An 18,702-nucleotide genomic window follows, 5' to 3' on the forward strand; every position below is an offset into this window, starting at 1 on the left:
CCTGCTATAGTGAGTGTTTGCCTCGGTGAGTCCAGGGACCTTTCCAGGGGAGGAAATGGACTTACGCCGGTATGGGGCCCAGGAGAAAGGAAGTTCTGTCTAGGATTGAAGTGAGTGTTCAGACTCCTTGTGCCTGGCTGGCTGGGGGCCCAGCGGGGAGGGGAGTGGGGGAAAAGGCAGGCGGAACCTCTCTACAGCAGCTGGGGGGTGACCCTTTAGGGTCTTATGAAATTGGTTTAATGGATCACGCCTAACATTTACAAGAAGCAAACAAGTAGGATGAAAATATCAGTGAGCATCCTATGTAGCAGGGTAAGGATTGCTTCCGTTTCACATACACACAAGCATGTGCACATGTGTGTGAATGGAGTGGTGATGTATAAATTAAGTTTTCTTACCATGGTCACAGTCAGGAGCATTTGAAAGTCTCTGTTTTAACGACTACCTTTTCCTGCTGGCAGGTGCATTGGGGGCTTCCAAATGGCCTGTTCTCCAGCCTGCAGCCTCTAAGTGCTCTAGAGCGCAGCCCCCGTGCCCCACCGCCCCCCTGTCCAAAGCCTCCTTCAAAGGAAGCTCTGTCAACTGTTTTTCTTTTTCTGTTGTTGTTGTTGTTATTCTGGGTTTTTTTTTGTGTGTGTTTCGTGTGTTTTTTGGTATGTTTTTTGTTTTTATTTGTTTTGTTTCTGTGGGTTTTTTTTTTAATGGTTTTGTTGATTTCAGAGAGAGGAAGAGAAAAGGAGAGAGGGATAGAAACACCAATGATGAGGAGATTCATTGATAGGCTGTTTCCTGCATGCCCCTATGAAGGATTCAGCCTGCAACCTGGGCATGTGCCCTGACCAGGAGTCAAACTGTGACCTCCCAGTTCACAGGTCAATGCTCAACCAGAGTCACACTGGCCGGGCTGTTTGTTTTTTCTTTTTAGAGAGAAGATCAGGAGTCTTTGAGTCAGGTTGCCTGGTTTCTTGCCGTGTGACCTCAAGGTCTCTCCCCTTCCCAGATCTCAGGCAATACTACATCCTCTTCCATCTGAACTTGATGAAAGGCTGTCCCTGGAGGGGTCTCTGGGGTCCCTTGCAGATTCTGTAATTATGGGGGTTAATTCTCAAAATGCACTGTTTCCTTTTCTAACTCCAATCCTGACACCTAAATCCCGCCCCCCCCCCCCTTCTCCCGCAACATTTTGGCTATATGAATATGTGTATACATTCAGGTCCATAGATTTAGATCAATTACCATTCTTGGCTTTGACACCTATCAACTTTCATCCATGTCAATTAGTTTATTTAATAATATAATGGACACTCGTAAGTGCACCTCCCAAACCAAGAACGAGAATATCACCACTAACACATCTTATGAGTTCTTCTCCCCACTCTCCCCTCCCCACCTGCTCTCAGAAATAGCCACCACCTGAATTCTGTGTTTACCATTTCCTTGCTTGTCTTTTCTTGTTTCATCACATATTTATGATACTTTTATTTGCTTTTGAACTTTATTTTTTTATAAGGATCTCAGGCTACATGGTCTTTTGCCACTTGCTTTCCTCATCTTAGCGTTAAAGTTGCTAGACTCATCTATGTAGCTATGTGTAGCTGTGGTTCATCCATTTCAATTACAATGTAATGCTCATTGTCAGAAGGTACCACAGCTTACTTACGCACTCTTCTGCCATTGGACATTTGGATTGTCCCCAGTTTTTACTAATCTGAACCATGTTAGTGTGACTAACGTTCCATTTTGCAAGATATTGCCGATGCTTTTCTCCCAAAGTGTCTGTTCGTTTATATCCCCACTGCCAGTCTATAGGATGTTCTGATACATCTTCAACATGGATCTTTGTTCTGTTAGAAACCGTACAATGTCTGCGGAGGTGAAGACCCAACCAGATGAAGAACCCCTGGCGAGGTGAGGCCCCAAATGCCTACCCTGCTGACCGAGGAGGTGGTGGGGACACAGGGGGCCTCAGGGGAACTCAACAGACTGGGAGTCCAAGAAAGGCAGTCTTTCCTCACCTTCCACTGCCATCAACTAGGCCTTGATTGGATTCTCAGGCCTGAGGTACCACAGGTCGCAGGCGGGAACCCTCTCTGGATGGGGAGAGGATGTGATGGCAGGGGCCAGGAGCACTGAGCACAGAAATTCCAGGGATTTTCAGGTGGTGACTTTCTCTGTTAGTTGGGGTTTGGGGAGGCCAGCTAACTATGACTTTCAGAGAAGGTTTGCTTTATTTCTTTAAGTCCCAGATCTCTTAGAGGCGAACCGAGGATGGAACAGGAAACTCAGGGGCCTGGTCAGCGAAATCCTCAGAGGGTCCAGAACACCTTTCTTAGCATATCCAGAGTCCATCTGTACCACAGAGGGGCTCCCTCCAGCCAGGGTCACCGGGAGAAGGGAAAGCCAGGCACCAAGCACCAGCCCACCGTTGGATCCTTGCTGGACGGACTTCGACCTCTTCCTCCAGGGGCAGAAGCACAGCATCCTCGAGAGGGAAGGGGTGCAGGGTGGAGGACAGAGAACCTGAGACGGTTTGTCTCCAGTGAAGCGAAGCAAGAGCTTGAAGCTTCCCTGCAGCGTCGCAGCTCTGAGAGCTGCCGCATCAGCTGGGCGTCTCCTGGGAGGGCCCCATGGGGAAAGGGCTTGCTGGTGTAATCTGGCCTTGGGGACAGCTTTGACCCGAAATGCTGTGTCTGGGCCAAAACTGCCCCTGATGGCGTCGGGGAGGGTGACAGCCTGGAGCTGGCTTCTCCTGGGCAGCCAAGAGTTTGGCTTGGGGAGAGGCCCTTGCTGGGGCCAGCCCTCTGGCTCTGGAGGTGTATATAACGTGTCTTCGCTCCAATCCAGGCATTTGGATGACTGGTGGGTCTATAGCTTCTCTTTCTGGCTGTAGAGATGGTCTGTGAAAGAAAGCTGAGGTCCTGGGGAATTCCATCTGAGTTTTCTCAGATGGATCCCAGCTCCCTACTAAGGCACCCGAGGAAGACAGAAGCCTCCCTGGGACTGGATGGTCCCAGTCGGGCGAAGGCCCCGTGGGAGGCCCAGCTTGGAGGCCAGGGGGTGGCAGAGAAACCCTGGAAACCACATTTCAGAGTATCTCAGGAACGGACTCTGAAAAGTCCTGAGCTGGGGCAGACACTGTTGCCAGGAGGCCTCATTAGCTTCTCCTTGACCTTCTTCTTCAGTCCAAAGGCTGAGCCAAAGGCTGAGAAGTCAGAGCACAAGCCAAGAAGCCACGGGGTCGAAGGGCCACAGAAAGAACCTGTGGTCCCAGGGGTCGTGGATTTCAAGGTGGTCCGAGAGGAATTGAGGACCGCCAAGGCCGAAACCCCTGGCACCTACCACTTCGGCCGCCTCAGCCACAACTCCTTCTTCTCCCGGCATCACCCGCACCCGCATCGTGTGACCCACATCAAAGGTAGGGTTGGGGTAGGCCAGGGCCTGGTGGGCAGTGGAGGAGGGGCGCTCTTAAAGCCTGGAAAGGGAGGATCCAGCCTCTATTTCTAGGGTGAGGCCCAGAGAAGAAGGGGACTTAGCCAGGGTCACAGAGCTGCTTGGCCACTTGCAAGCACTTGACCAAGTCAAGAGTTTCCTTGGGGGGCAGGCTCCAAGGGCAGGCTACATGTCCCTACAGGGTTTCCCTTGCTGCGGGTCCTCCTGCCTTACAAATCAGAGAAAGGGGTGAATGTTCTGCCTCAGGGCTGCACTCGGTTCGCAAACACAGGCCATTTCATCCCTCAAGTATCTACTGAGTGTGAACTGTGTCTGAGTCAGGCACTTTTTTGGACCCTGGGAATATGACAGTGACCAAGACAGTCCCTGTCCTCAAGGAGCTGACTCTCTGGTAGGAAAGAATAGGAAATAGATGAGGTGTCAGAGCGTGGGAAGTGCCAAGGCTACAGAGGGAAGACATGACCAAGAAGCATGACTTTTGAGCAAAGAACTAAAAGAAGAGAGAGCATGAATCAATCATGTGGATATGGGGGATGGAGGGAGGACGTCCTGGGCTGAGGGAACAGCAAGTTCAAAGGCCCAGCAGCAAGGAGGCCAATGTGGCTGGAGCCGAGTGAGGAGAGAAAGGAGATGCAGCAGAGAGGCAGTGGGGGCCCAGGTCATGTGGGCCTTGGAGGTCACTGAGCCATCTCACTGAGCCAGATGAGAACCACTGGAGAGCTGAGAGCAAACAAGTATCAGGAGTGATCTACTGGCCTCTGTCTGGATGGTGGCTTGGACCAGGGAGGTAAAGGTGGAAGAGTTAGTGGTCCGGCTCCAGAGATATGCAGAAGGTAAAGCCAACAGGATTTGCTGATTGATTAGAAATAGAGTGTGAGAGGAAGAGGGGGATCAATGTTGACTCCTGGGTTTTGGGCTAGGACCGAGAGATGCAAAATGTGAGATACTTTTAGACACCCAGGTGGAGGCACAGAGGGGGCAGTTAGGTCAGAGTTCAGGGGAGAAATGCAAACACGAGAGGATTTCTGGGCCAAAACTGCCCCTGATGGCGTCGGGGAGGGTGCGGATGGTGTTTGAAGTGGCGCCTTGATGGGATCATCCAGGACACTGTGTAGATACAAGAGATGAGAACCTGGGGACAGAGTCCCAGGGACCCAAGGCTCAGAGGCTGTGAGGAGGAGTACGCAGCAGAGGAAATGAGGAGTGGCTGGCGAGCTAGGACGAACCAGGACAGTGAGGGGTCCAAAAGGAAAGTGTTTTGGGAAGGAGATAGTGAGCAACCATTCTGTCCTATTCAGGCTGGTCCCCAGAGCCTAACTGTCTAGTAGTAACAATATCACACAGACCTTAGGCCGAAGGGTCCTCATGTGTAAACTGCCTGCCACCACCTCCAGGCTGCCCGGCACTCGGCCCTGCACAGGCTGACAGATGGCGAGACGTTTCATCCAGGGAGTCTAGCTAAACCTCACTCCCTGTGGTTTGAGCCCAGGTCCCTCTCCACACCCAGGTGTCCCTCTTGAGGCTGCTTACCTCTCTCTGCTCACACCTGCAGTCATTGCTGTCATAGAAAGCCAAAAGGACCTCAGGACGAGGGTCGCAGGGGCCTGACTTGCTGCGTGACCCTGAGCCCATCCCTTCGCTGTCCATTCCAAGTGTCCCAGGGGTAAGGTCTGGGTGGCTGCAAAGGCCCTCCATGCTCTAATGACCTACGGGCTCTGGATACTGGAAAAAGGGGGGCCAGTGCTCTACCTGCCCAGCCTCCTGGAGCTATTGGGGTCCACCCAGCCACCCCTTCCCACAGCCTCTGTCCCTTCATAGATTTCACCGGGAAACCTGTCTGTGTCGTCAAGGACAAATTCTCTCTGGCTTCCTTGCCTCAAACTGCACGCCTCTCCCCCTCTCTGATGGGGATGCCTACCCTCTTTGTCCCCGTTGGAGACCCACAGTCCAATCGGGACCCCAGGCTTTCTTCAGGTGGGTACTGGGGCCAGACCCTCTCCCTTGGGGTTACACCTCTCTCCAAGGGCTGTCCCGCTTGGGTGGGTGCCTGAGAAGGAAGTGGGATCTGGTCAGGTACCCCATTTCCCCCTCATTTCCTCCAGCTTTGGCATCTGCATTATTTGCCACCCCTGAGATCTCAGAAATGTGCCCCTGCTTGGATGTGAGGTATTTGAGGAGTAACCACAAGCAGAGGACAAGCAGATTTGGGCAAGTCATGTGACTTCAGGCTGTAGAGGAATCATATTGGAAGTAATTAGCACTTGTACTCAGGCACCAGCCATCAGAACAGGCGGCCATACACAGCACCCGGGCCCACGCTCTGAGGCCTCTGCTCTGCCGGGCTGTGCCCTTTCTGTTAGGGGGGCGGGGCAGGGGCTGGGACAGCCTGCAGGGCAGAGGTTTGGAAGGCTTGCTCGGTGCTCTGTACCACCCTCTGTAGGAGCAGTTCCATATTTTAGTAACTGGCACTGCATATCAACTGAATCTCAATCTTGGCTTCAGTTTCTTAAAAGAGGCAAAGCTGGATTAAACCACTTGTATTTTGGCACAAATAACCAAATACGGTGCAGTGTCTCCCATAAAATCACAGGCTAGGACATTAAGGGCCCCCTCCACACCCACCGTCCCACCCACCAATGGTGTGATTCCTAACCCTTCCCCAAGGGCACCATCTCCCCTCCCCTTTAAGATGCAGATGGAAGGCTGGGAGGAAAGGAGGCTCTTCCACCCACAGCATCCCCAACACCGGGTGCCACAGGGAGGGCGAGGAGGAGGGGCCCAGACAGCAGGTGCCAGGATCTTGTCCCCTCCTCCCAGAGGCCTGGAAGAAGGAGCTGAAGAACCTGGCTTCCCAGGTGGTCATCTTCACCAAGGAGAATGAGCCGAAGAACAAAGAGGTGGGTGCAGAGCAAAGGCGCTCTGGGAAGAGCTGAAATGGAACCATCCCTTTGTACGAAAATCTTTCCCAAGTCTGGTCACACTGACCAGCAGGAGAGCAAGTGCTCATTGAGGTGCTGCTGTGCTCATTGAGGTGCTGCTGTCCGCACTGAGGAGGAGGGGCCAACAAGTACCAACCCAAGGGCTGCAGTGAGGGCTCCGAGGATCAGAGATCACACCCAAGTGGAGAAATCCAAGAAGGGTTCCTAGTTCAGAGGTGGATGGGGGAGGCATCCTAGTGGAGGCACGCAGCGCAAAAGCTCAGAAGCCGGGAACACAGGACCCCTCTAGAGAGCGAGGAGCTGAAGTGCAGGGCCCCAGGGGCAGCAGTGGAGGAGCAGGTGGGAAGGGGCCGACTTAGAAGGTGGGCAAGACCAGCTTGCTCTAATTTCTGAACTTAGTGCAGTGTCTAATCTCATAAGGAATGGAGAGTCACTGAAGGTTTAAAGACAGTATTGGGGTGGCCTCGTGGGTGCTGTTTGCTGACCAGTAAAGACAAGTGGGAGGCAGTTTGACGGTAGTAGCAGTGGGTCCTAGGACAGGCCTGGCCCTTTGTGGGTGAGTCTCATTCTGCGCTTGTGCTGGGCAGCAGAATTCTCATCCCTGCTCTGCAGCTAACTCACCGCAGCTCTCGGGGCAATGGTCTGGGTCTCAGGTTCCTCTTCTTTAAAAGGGGAAGAAGGATGCGACCAGTCTTAATTGAAGTTGCAGGGTCTAGAGGCCCCAGGCCTTGTGCCCATTGGCCTGGCTTAGGAGGGTTTACCGGGGCTAAGAAAGGATGCCAAGCTGTGTGAGACACACCTGGGGGCAACTGAGCTAGGAATTAAGGTAGGTGTGTGTGTGTGTTTCGGGGTTGAGGGCGGGGGGGGGGAGGGGAAGGCTTGGCCAAGAATACTGTTTTCAAATCTCTGGTGAGCTTGGGGGAGAGATAGCAAGGAGGACTTGCTCAGGACCATGGTGAGTGAGGAGGGGTCGGGGGAGGAGGTAGGAGGCCAGCATTCACTGGCCTGGTCTACATCCTGGGTCCCTGCAATGCTGTGATGCTGAGGTTCCAGGAGGGGAGCTGATGGACACCCTGGAAATGTGAACCAGCCTCCTTCTAGTCTCTTCTCTTCCTTCTGTCTTCTATCATCTATCTATCTATCTATCTATCTATCTATCTATCTATCTATCTATCTATCAATCATCTATCTATTCTCTCTCTCTCCCCTCCCCCGCTTCGCCTCCCACCTCCCAAGTCTCTGACCACTTTTCTTCCAGGAGGAGGTGCCTCAGCGGGAGCAGGGTGCAAAGTACTCTTCAGAGACTGGGAGGCTCATCCCTGCTTCCTCCCAAGCCCTTAGCAGCCGCCACTCCCGCCAGAGCCGAGGGAGCCACCCTTCAAGCAGAGATGGCATCCAGGCCTATGTCCTGCAGGATCAGGAGCTGCTGGTGAGCCCCTGGGGAGGCCGGGGGCTGGGGCCCTAGAGCGGCCCTATCTGCGGGCAGAGAACAGGGTGGTATACCCCCAGGCTCACCGATCCCAACTAGGACTCTCACAAGCTGCTGGACAGTGTGGCCTCTCCCGGGGCTACTTGCACCTGAGACTGTAAGACTCAGAAACCACAGCCCTGGGAGCCAGGAGCCTGGATTCGCATCCCTCATGCTTCCAGGGTTCTGTGTAAGCTTTGTCCTCTTTGTTAAGTCCCTTCCTCTCAAGGGCCTTTGGTTCCATGATCCAGTCAAACTGGGAGCATAAACATGTCACCACTCAAGTCTGTCCCAGCTTTGGCACTTGGCACGTTACGGAAGGGAGCTGCAGTGGTGGGATGAGATGCATGGAGAGGAAAGTCCCACCTAGTGTGTCCTCAGACCGCACCCTGGGGTGGGGCACCCTGCAGCCTGCAAGGCCGGTCCCAGCCTAGTCTCCCCTGAGAGGTGTCTGCTCTGTGCTGGGACAAGGCACGAAGCCGCCCACCTCCACATTCAAGCCTCCCATCAAGGTCTGAGACGAGTCCACGATGGTGCTAGTGGGTTAAGGCAGTGAAAGTCCCTGTTAAGCCCTAGCCGGTTTGGCTCAGTGGATAGAGAATCGGCCTGCGGACCAAAGGGTCCCGGGTTCGATTCCAGTCAAGGGCACGTACCTCGGTTGCAGGCTCCTCCTCAGCCCAGGCCCTGGTGGGGTCTCATGCAGGAGGCAACCAATCGATGTGTTTCTCACTGATGTTTCTCTCTGTCTTTCCCTCTCTCTTCCACTCTCTCCAAAAATCAATGGAAAAATATCCTCGGGTAAGAATTAAAAAAAAGAAAGAAAGTCCCTGTTAAAATGCACGCACCTTCTCCAGGCAAGGCCAGACAATGAGCCAGCATCTTGACACCATCCCTGAGACCAGTGCTTTCCAAACAGTCAGCCCAGTGAAGTGAACAGAGCAGACAGGGCCCGGGATCCCCACTTCACAGGTGGGGAGGCTGAGACCCTGCCAGGTGCCATTCTGTGACCCAGGTCCCCAGAGAGCGAGCAGCATAGCTGGGACTAGAACAAGTACTTTCTCCACTGTAGGGCGGCCTCACCTTGCCTGGAAGTAGGTTCTCGGGTTCCCTGGGGAGGGTGCAAAGGGCAGGTAAGTTGGAAGTGGTGAATTGAGAAGGACCCTGGGGCAGAGTGGGGCTGGGGTCACCGTATGGGGTGGGGACCTGGGGGCAAGGGTGGACACCCCAGCAGGCACAGGCCTGGGGAGAGGTGAGCCCACGTTCCCCTCTGACCGCCACTGGTTCAGGTGGGCTCTCCTGAAAGAGGGAACCCCACTTTCCTAGGATGCCAGGTGCTCCACCCCCCATCGCAGCCTCAACCTCCAGCCAGCTGTAGCCACAGCGGCCACCAGCACCCCCGCCTACAGAGCCCCCGTAGCGTTTACGCGGCAGAGCTGGATCTTTTCCGAACGATCCTTGCCTGGAGAGCGCAGAGGAGAAAGGGCCCCGAAGCAGCAAATGTGGCCGCGGCTGAGGACACGGCTGCGGGCAAAGCGGGGAAGGAGCTCCGAACCGTGCAGTTTGCAGAACCCGCTGGCCCCGGCCCTCAGGCCGCCCGCTGGGAGCAGCCCGCCTCTTTGCTAGCATCTCCACACTCTGAATTTGGGAACTTCAGGGTGGGGAGGCTCGTGGGGACCCTGAAATTCCCCCACCAAGGACTCGGGCATTTGGGACTCGGTGCGTCTCTGAGGAGCTGAGTGTCCAGCTCTGACTTGGCCTTCCCAGGGAGGGACTCTGGGGTACATCCCGCCCAGGCAGGGCTCAGAGATGAGGGCCCACATACCTGACTCTGAGGGTTAGTGCTGCCTCAGTCTCCCTGCTGGGCGTCCCCTCTCTCATAGCTCAGACTGCTTACCTGCTCAGTGAGGAGGCCGAGAGCCTTTCTCCAGGGCCCTTGGGAGAGGCAGCCCTCTGTAGCCAGCGAATCCCACGCAGCAGGGGCAGGGGGGGGCGGGGGGCGGGGAGGGGGCGGGGGGCAAGGACCATTGCGGGGACCAGTTCAGCCAAGCACATGGCTCTGGGAGCCCACTTCAGGGCAGGCACCTGTGCTGCTGGCCGGAAGGTGCCGTCCACACACTGACCCAGGCCTGTCCTCCTGCCCACAGATCTTGGAGCTCCTTTGTCAGATCCTGCAAACAGATTCATTGAGTGCTATCCAGTTCTGGCTCCTCTACTCTCCTCCCAAGGGTGAGGCACAGCCCCAGGCCCGGGGCCTCCTCCTTGTGGAGGCTGCTGAGGGCCTTGCCCTCTGCTTCAGCAGGACTCAGAGGTCACGCGGCTCCCACCCTGCCTTCTGCCGGAGCCTTTCTCCTCTTTGGAGCCCCACGCTAGCTTTTCCCAGCTGGACTTCGCTGCTCCCTCCTCCCCATTCCTCAGCAGGATTCCCATGACCCTGTTCCTCAGAAGGGACCCCTCCTCCCCGCTGACTGTGGGCCTCGGCACCCGGGAGGGCGAGTCCAAAGCCCAGACTTAGCAGACACAGCCCCCTTCACCCACCACTGTGGGAAACGCACACACACACAGATGCAAATACACGCACATAAGAACACACATGAACATGAACATATGAATGGACATATATGTAAGCACTGGGACAGGGAACAGAAGGTATGTCTAAAAGGGAGGGTGAGGAGTGATGAGAGCCAGAGATTGGAGAAGGCTTCCTGATGGGGAGAATGAAGGGGGGGAGAAGGGGCAGGTGCCCTATAGGGTTCCCAGAGTGGGCCAAGGGGTGTTGTGGGCAGGTAGGCCAAGACCATGGTACATACGAGGGAGGTGCGGAAGGGCTGGGCGCACAGCACACTCAGGGTCCAGGGAGAAGGGGGACCTGCCCGTGGGGCCCTGTGGGCAGAATATGAGATGGCTGAGAAAGCTGCCTTGGGCCAGGGGTGGGCAGAAGAGCTGGAGGCCCTGCTCCCTGCATGTCCTGTCTAGCGACAGGCCGGGGCTGGGTCATGCCCCTGAGGACTCCGCTCCCTGTGCTTACAGAGAAAGAGTTGGCGCTGGGGCTCCTGCAGACAGCAGTGGCTCAGCTCCTTCCCCAGGGTCTAGTCTCCATCCCAACAGAAAAGCTTCTAAACCAGCTCCAGGATGTCCAGGAACCACCTCCAGAGAGGCAGCAGTCAAACTACAGGTGGGCGTCACCCCTCCCACCTGCCCCTCTGTTCCCAGAACTGCCCCCTCATGTTCAGCACATGTCCTTCCAGGTGAGGCTAGTGGGGTGCAGAGAAGGGAGCCTGGCACTGGCCGGAGCCGGGCTGGCAGCCTGTCCTGGAGGAAGGGGTCAGCCCCTGCCATGGGACCCTCCAGGCTCTTTGTGCTGCTCAGAGGCCCCCTCTGCCAGACCAGACTCAGCTGCCAGCCGTGGGGTCCCTGGGGGGGACCTGTGTCAGCGGTAGCAAGACAGGGCTGGAGGAGCCGCAGCGAGCCCTCCCGGGGCGCTCTGGGAAGGCACAGTAGAGCAGGAATGCTAACACCGGCAGGCGGCAGTGCCTTTATGTCGGTATTAAGCACCCTGGGTGGCTGGAGAGAAAGAAATTAATTCCAAGTTGGGGAAAGGGGGGCGGTAAAGAAAGGCCTCACAACGCAGGTGAGTAGGGCCTGACAGTCAGCACTGGAACCTGCAGTATTGAACACCCATTAGATCTCCCTGACATCGCTGGTGCGCTACATATTTCTAGTCCATGCAACCACCCGTGGAGGCCCTATGACCTCCATTCTACCCAGAGGAAACTGAGGCTCAGAAAGAATTGAATGACCCATAGTCACCTGGCCGGCCGGCAGCAGAGCTGGGACCAGACTCGGGCTCGCCTGCCTTACAGGCCCAGCAGTGCTCAGATTCACAGCGGAGCTTGTTACGAGTGAAAACTCCTGGAGTCTGACACACAGGTGGGGGGGCGGTGGGGGGCGCACAGGGGCTGTGTGTGGGTAACATCACCCAAGTGTTCCTGATAGAACTCAGAGAGCACGGCTGGGTGAACAGGATCTGAACAGGCCGAGCAGAGGGTGGGAAGTGCCAGGAAGGGAAGTCAGGGAGGTGCGCACTTTCGGGGATGCTGAGTTCTGGGGTGGTTGGAGCGTCGTGGGCTGGTGCTCACTTAGGTTTGTCACAGGTGTGGGCGCTCGCTTTGGCCCTGCACGTGGTTTTCTTTGCCACTCTGGGGGGCCAGGGGAGGCCCAGGAGAAAGGCAGGCTTCACTGTGACCTTGGTCAAGACAACTCCCATCTCTGAACCTCAGTTTTCCCTCTCAAAAGCCCCTCTCCCCGAGTGTAGGGAGGAAAATTACATCAGGCGCATAAAAAGGCTAGCTGGAGTGCAAAGTCGATACAAGATAATACAAGAGCATTATTCACGCTTGTAAATACTTCATCAGGGAAGCAGGCGCTCATCTCCTCCACTCCCAGGGGAAGGCTTCCGGTCTGCGAGGAAACAAGAGGCCAAGAAAGGGCCTGGGGTGGGGGGGGGGCGGGGGGAGGAGGGGACGTGTAGTGGCTTCCCTTACAGCTCCCGGGACAGGAGGGCTTTGGGTCCCTGTGGCCACAAGAGGCAATGGGTTCACAGTTGTCAGGGTCTTGCTTGGGTGGTGCTTGCTGGTTCTCAGGGAGCATTGGCTCCTGCCTCTTCCTGGAGCACCTTCCTCACCTCCTCGCCCACCCCGCTGCCCTGCTATGGTGCGGTCCATTCTGACCTTCCCAGACCGCCTTTCCTCTGTGTTGGTTATAGCCAATCCCCAAAGAAGTCAAAGACACCGCCTCTACCAAAGAGCGAAAAACCAGGTAAGATTCCACACGGCAGATCCCTGCAGGCTCACTGAGGCCCACCCTCGCTGGATTCCTTGGGGGATTTAAGGCTCCTGGGAGATAGGTCTCTGCCCAAGGAAGCTGCTCATTTCACCCATTCATCCATTCATTCATCCATTCAACAGAAACTCATTTAGTGCCTATGTGCCAGGCTCTAGGGATCATGGGGAATCTTGGGGGCAGGGGGGGTTGGGGGAGATGAGGGAAGAGGCTGCGACAGTCACTCTGGTGCCTGAGACCAAGGCAGGGGAGGAGAGCGGGTGGTGGGAGGGGAGAAAAGACAGGTGTCTCCCTGTACTATATTCTCCCCCACTAGACTGAAAAGGGTCCCCGGTGGCTGGTGGAGGGTCTGCATAGAGGAGGCACTTCATTGATATTTGTTCCCCGAGTGTAGTGAGGCTCCGAGCTCCTCCTAGTCACCGCAGAGGCCAGAGCAGAAGCTGGGTTGACTGGCCCTCGTGCATCTCCCTCTGCTCTCGCACCTCTGCCCGGGGCCTTGTGGGGAGAGGGGCCCACCCAAGTCTCCTGGGCAGCTCCCAGGTAGGGCCTGGCCCCTCCTTCCTCTCCTGCTGGCTGTGTCTCCCCTTCTCCCAGAGTACATCGGAAAAGCACAAGTTCTCCGGGTGCATCCAAGCCAGAGCACAGAAGAGAAAGTGGCAAAGCCAAAGGCAGAGTACTGAGGAGCTGGCGCCGCCTTACCCACCCTGCTCCAGAGCCAGCCCTGAGCTCAAGCTTTGCCCACCCTGCTCCAGAGCCAGCCCAGAGTTCAAGCTCGTGCCTGCCTCCTCAACTGCCTCAACGGCGATACGTTCTTTCCTATCACATAGAGCCCATTAAAATACCACCTTCCCTTTAAGAGGACAGTTCCACTCTCCTATCAGCAGTATGTCTGTGCGTGGGGCATTTATTCCCGGAGAAGGGGTGAGCTGCAGGGGACTACCCCACTCCCTTGGAGAATGCCCGAGTGCCACTGCCAGCATGGGGCTTACCCGGTTCTTTCCTGTCCCAGGGAACTGAAGGGCAGATCGTGGCTAAAACGGCCTGAGAAAAAAAGCTCTGCCTCTCTCTGAATCAAGACACACAAGGCTCGGGGTAGATTAGAGCAGACGTCAGGCATCCACAGGCCTCCTTAAAATAATCATGGATACCAGTTATTGAATTCCTACCAGGCATTGGGGCAGGGGCTTCAGTAATAGTTAATGAACACTGTTAACTGACCCAAAAGAGTCCGGCAGCTTTGGCTAGCTATAAATGACACCAATTTACTCAAGGGTCTTAGGGTTTGCAAGCTGGAAACACAACTAGGCAATAACAAAGCTGGGGGTTCTTAATAGTAAACAATACATCCAGGTCTGCGTTCTTTGCCCCGAGATTGGCCAGGATGGTGGCTGTCTGATGTCTGGTGGTCTAGACAATGGCACAGTTGCTTCTTGAGGTAATTCAAATGGTTAACTGAAGGTTTGATGCATGGCCAGGCATTAACGCACAACACACTGGCGCCCATCCAGGTATTGACGCAGGACTGGAAAGTTCAAAACTTTAAGTTCCCAACGTCAGTCAGAACAAGAGTAATTGTCTCCTTGTGCCTCAGCCTACTTAATTTTAATAATTTAGCAGCTTGGCTGTAATGACTCCATTTGACTTCTTTACTCTATTCCTCAAACACTATGTGAATTGTTCTACATACTTTATATGGAGTACTGTATTTATTCTCCCAAAAGCTCTATGAGGTAGTGGGTTAATATAACTCCCATTTTATAGATGAATAAAACGAAGCTCAGAAAGGTGAAATAACTTGTCCACAGCCACATAGTAAGTGGCAGAGCCCAGATCCAAACCCAACGTGTCTGGTTTTAGAATCCCCACTATACTCCATTGCCTTACAAACTGCAACCCTCACCAAAAGTTGTGGTTGCATATGGGTTAGCAAAATGGTGGTCAGCAAGATCAAGAGGGAAAGGGACATTATTCTATAAATGTGACTCAGATGCACCCAAGGTGTGTCTGTCTTTTAAGATCTAGAGAAGATGGCCTTGACTCTCTAGGAAGTCCAATGTCATCCTTGAGATTTCTGCCAATTCCATGAAGGGTGAAGGGGAGGGAGGCACTGAGGATTTATAATGTCAAGGTCACTTGTGGCTGTCAGCTCCTACTTCTGCTGAGTTCAGTCCATGGATTGTGGCTCCATTCCATAACACTGCTCCACCTCACATCAATTCAGATGGATTAAGTCCCTGAGGGTTTTCCCAAATACTCCATTCACAAAACCTTTTTTTTTTTTTTTAATAATCCTTACCTGAGGAGTGAGGTTATTTTTTCCATTGATTCTTCAGAGTGTGTGGAAGGAAAAGGGGAAGGGGGAGGTAGAGGAGAAAGAAACATCAATATGAGAGAGACATTGATTGGTTGCCTCCCACACACACTTAACTGGGAATCAAACCAGAGACTCCTCGGTGCTCTAACCACTTAGCAACCTGGCCAGAGCAGGCTCATTGTGGGTTTTTTTTGTGTGTGTTTTTTAAGTCCTGGTGTCTTTTTATATATATACTAGAGGCCCAGTGCATGATTTAATCATGCACCTGGTGCACCAGCGGGCTGGCTGTCCGCCGGTGCACCAGGCCTTCCAAAAGCCTCCGGCGCGGCGGAGGCTTTCGAAAGGCCTTGTGCCGGAGTAGACAGCCGGCCAGCTCCCCCGCTTTGGCTTTTGATCGCGGGGGAGTTGGTCGGCTGTCCGCCGGTGCACCAGGCCTTCCGAAAGCCTCCGGCGCAGCCATGGCACAGATGCTGAGCTCGTGGCGCCAGTGGCGCCGCGAGCTCAGCATCCTGCTGGCCCAATCAGCTACCCCAGCCACCCTGAGTCCCGCCCCCTGCGCCTCCTGCTGGCCCAATCGTGGGCGTAGTGGAGTGATGGTAATTTACATATTACCATTTTATTATGTAGGATATATATATATATATATATATATATATATATATATATATTTAAAAATATATATATATATATATATATTTATTTATTTATTTATTTCAGAGGAAGGGAAAGGGAGAGATAGAAACATCGATGAGAATCATTGATCGGCTTCCTCCTGCACACCCCACTATTGGGGATCAAGCCCACAAACCAGGCATGTGCCCTGACCGGGAATCGAACCATGACCTCCTGGTTCATAGGGCTACGCTCAACCACTGAGCCACACCAGCTGGGCTCATTGTGGTTTTGCTGTGCCTTTCCCAGATGGCACATGGTATTTAACACCTTTTCATGCACTTATTGGCCATTTGTATATCTGCTTTGAAGAATTGTCTACTCAGATAAAACACGACCCCTGTTTTGTATGAGGACTCTCCATCCTGTCTGGAACTTAGTTCCACAGGGCATGCCCTGCAAGAAAAGCCCGCCACCCATGTTGGTCTGAGGATCTCACATTTTTGTTGGCTTCCATATGGCCCAGCATATGGTCATTCTATCCATCTCAGCCTTTGTTTCCCACCAGAGATTATTTATATAAACTAATTTTTGCTTACAGACTTTTTTCCTGCCAGCTGGGAGAGGGAAAGGTGCATACTAGCAATTTGCCCATCTCCATCTGAGATGATCTGTATCCCTAATGGGGGACAAATACCAAGTGTTATAGTGCTCATTCGGGCACTGCCAAGCACACAGTCCCCTTTCCATCAGATTGGGGGGCACCTGTGGAGTTTCTAGGCTTCTCTTTGCCCAACTACTATCATTGTACTATTTTCAGGGAACAAAGCACGTGCTCATTCCTGGAGCCTTCATTCGGCTTGGCCTCAGGTGTGGCATCTCTAGGTGAATCTTCCAGAAGCATGTGGTTTTGGTTGAGACCCTTCCCAGGTTTCTACATCAGAGACCCATTCCTGGCTACTTTCACTTCCTTTGGGCCACCGAATTGTGCAAAAGGAAATAAAAATGACAACAAAGATGCTGTAATAGTAACTGTGTTTTAATTTTGGCTGAATTGGCTGTGAAGGAGTAAAAACCTGAAGAGGATACAAGCACGAAAATCAACTCAGACTGGAAAACACCGAGCCCTGCCATTCCCCAGGCTGGCTGCGGGCAGACTCAACGCCGGCTGCAAGGTTACAGGAACTTGTGTTTTCCTCAAGCTGCTGCAGCCGTTGTGCAATGCCACAGTCACCCCCTATTTGAGTTACTGTGGCCTTCTTACCCAGGAGACCCCCAGAGCCCTGTGGCTTTTTGATTTATTCCTGGCAATACCCCATTGCTAACCCAACCTGCCTCCTGACAGCACCTGCCCCCCAGTTAATCCTCATCTCCCCCAGTCCTGCCTCAGAAAGCCACCCACCCAGAACTGGTATCTTCAGGGGGAATCCAAACCTCAGAAAAGACACCCTCCGCCCGTGTCCAGCGTCACCCCAGGCCTCCTTGATGCCCCAAGTCAATCAGTTTGATTTTGTTGAAACACAGGCTTGTCCTCTGCCGGCTCTGGCTGTTTAGCCTTTGGGAGCTGGTATTGCACTGGTGTAGCCCAGCTCTGTTTTTTTCCATTTGGCTCAGCTTTTGTTTACCATCAGAGGTAATTAACCCAGGTAATGATTGCTTACGTGTTTTCTTGCTGCCAGCGGGAAAGGGGAGGAAAAGTGCTATTAGCAACTCTCCCAGATCTGTCTGCCTCGTGGTTGTTTTTTTCATCCTCATGGAGGCTATGTTTTTGTTGATTTTAGAGGGAGATGGGGAGGGGGAGGAGAAATATTGATGTGAGAGAGGAAACATCGACTAGTTGTCTCCCGTACACTCCCCAACCAGGATCGACTGAGGATCAAACCCACAACCTAGGTATGTGCCTTTACTGGGAGTTGAACCTGCAATCCTGCGATGCATGGGACTACAGCAACCAACTGAGCCACACCGTCCAGGGCTGTCCACTTCTAAGATAGGGTGGGCACCCCAACATAGCTGCCCATGCAGGAAGGCGGGCAATTATCCAGTCCCAATCATGGATAGCACTTGGGTGAAGGGCCAATGAGCAGTGTGCACCTCCCAGGGTCTCTCCCCAAATCCCTGTCAGGGAACAGCCGTGGTGGCACTTGGCCCTGCCCCCAGCGAGCTGTCTGTCCCGGGGAAGTCCCTCCTCCCTTTGGGCATCAGGACAGCCCTCAGCTCACTTAGGCCCCTTCTTAATGGAAGTCTGTGATTCTAAGTTCAAACCATAGAATTAAGTGGGTATCCCGGTAATAAAAATCACTAACATTTGTTAAAGGCCTTTGATGCCCCTGGCACTATGCGTAGCATTTACTATATATTATCCCATTTAGTTCTCATAATGAGATTAAAGATTACTATTATCCTCCCCTTTTTAGGTGAAGAAATGAGGCAAAGAGAGGTTAAGTAACTTGTCATAGCTAGGTAAGGGACAACCAAGCATGTAATCACATAGCATCCTGTTTTGCTTAGTATCATGGAGAGACCAAAAAGAAACTGAGGCACAGAGACAGACATGACTCTCCTCAGTCACACAGCCAGAACCCTCTTTGGCCCCTCTTTCTGAAGCTGCTAACAGCACTCCCTCCAAACCGGTCTAGCCAGGGCAAAGGGAAGGCTCTCCTGCAGGGTCCTAGCCCTTTAAAGTAACCTGACCTGGAGCTGCACACCCCAGACTTGAAGAGAAAGGGGAAGGAGGAGGAGAGGAGGAGCTCCAAGCAAAGATGCTGTGTTGGTGGCTCTGGGACTACAGCAACCAGCTCAGCCCACCTTGGTCCAGCTCAGCAGACCTGAGGCAGCATGTTGATAAATTTCCTTTGAGCTTTGGAGTCTTTATTCTTTAACACTTAAAACTCAGGATTTAAGATTTCTCTTAAGACATCAGAAGCTATGGAAACTCTGGATCCTGTTTCTCCTGGCGTAAGCTCTCATTCACTACATTCCCCCACCCTCATTTACGAGATTTGCCTGGAGTCTGGGCATCCTGCTCTGGACACACATGCCGTCCATTTGTGGCACGTTCCAGCTCATTCATGTCCACC

The 18,702-nt window shown here is 53.6% G+C and overlaps 1 protein-coding gene across 1 annotated transcript; it reads left to right on the plus strand.

Annotated features, from left to right (window-relative positions):
* Window positions 1–1,861: 1,861 nt before the first annotated feature.
* Window positions 1,862–13,376, plus strand: TBATA (thymus, brain and testes associated; the record flags this gene model as incomplete). The annotated part of the gene is made up of 9 exons (XM_079793257.1): window positions 1,862–1,908; window positions 3,183–3,415; window positions 5,269–5,424; window positions 6,268–6,347; window positions 7,648–7,818; window positions 10,002–10,083; window positions 10,885–11,029; window positions 12,620–12,672; window positions 13,291–13,376. 9 exons carry the CDS (start codon window positions 1,862–1,864, stop codon window positions 13,374–13,376), a joined length of 1,053 nt encoding a protein of 350 aa, XP_079649383.1.
* Between the last annotated feature and the right edge of the window lie 5,326 nt (window positions 13,377–18,702).

The sequence above is a fragment of the Cnephaeus nilssonii genome, assembly GCF_951640355.1.
Source record: "Cnephaeus nilssonii genome assembly, chromosome: 16".
Lineage (NCBI taxonomy): Eukaryota > Metazoa > Chordata > Mammalia > Chiroptera > Vespertilionidae > Cnephaeus > Cnephaeus nilssonii.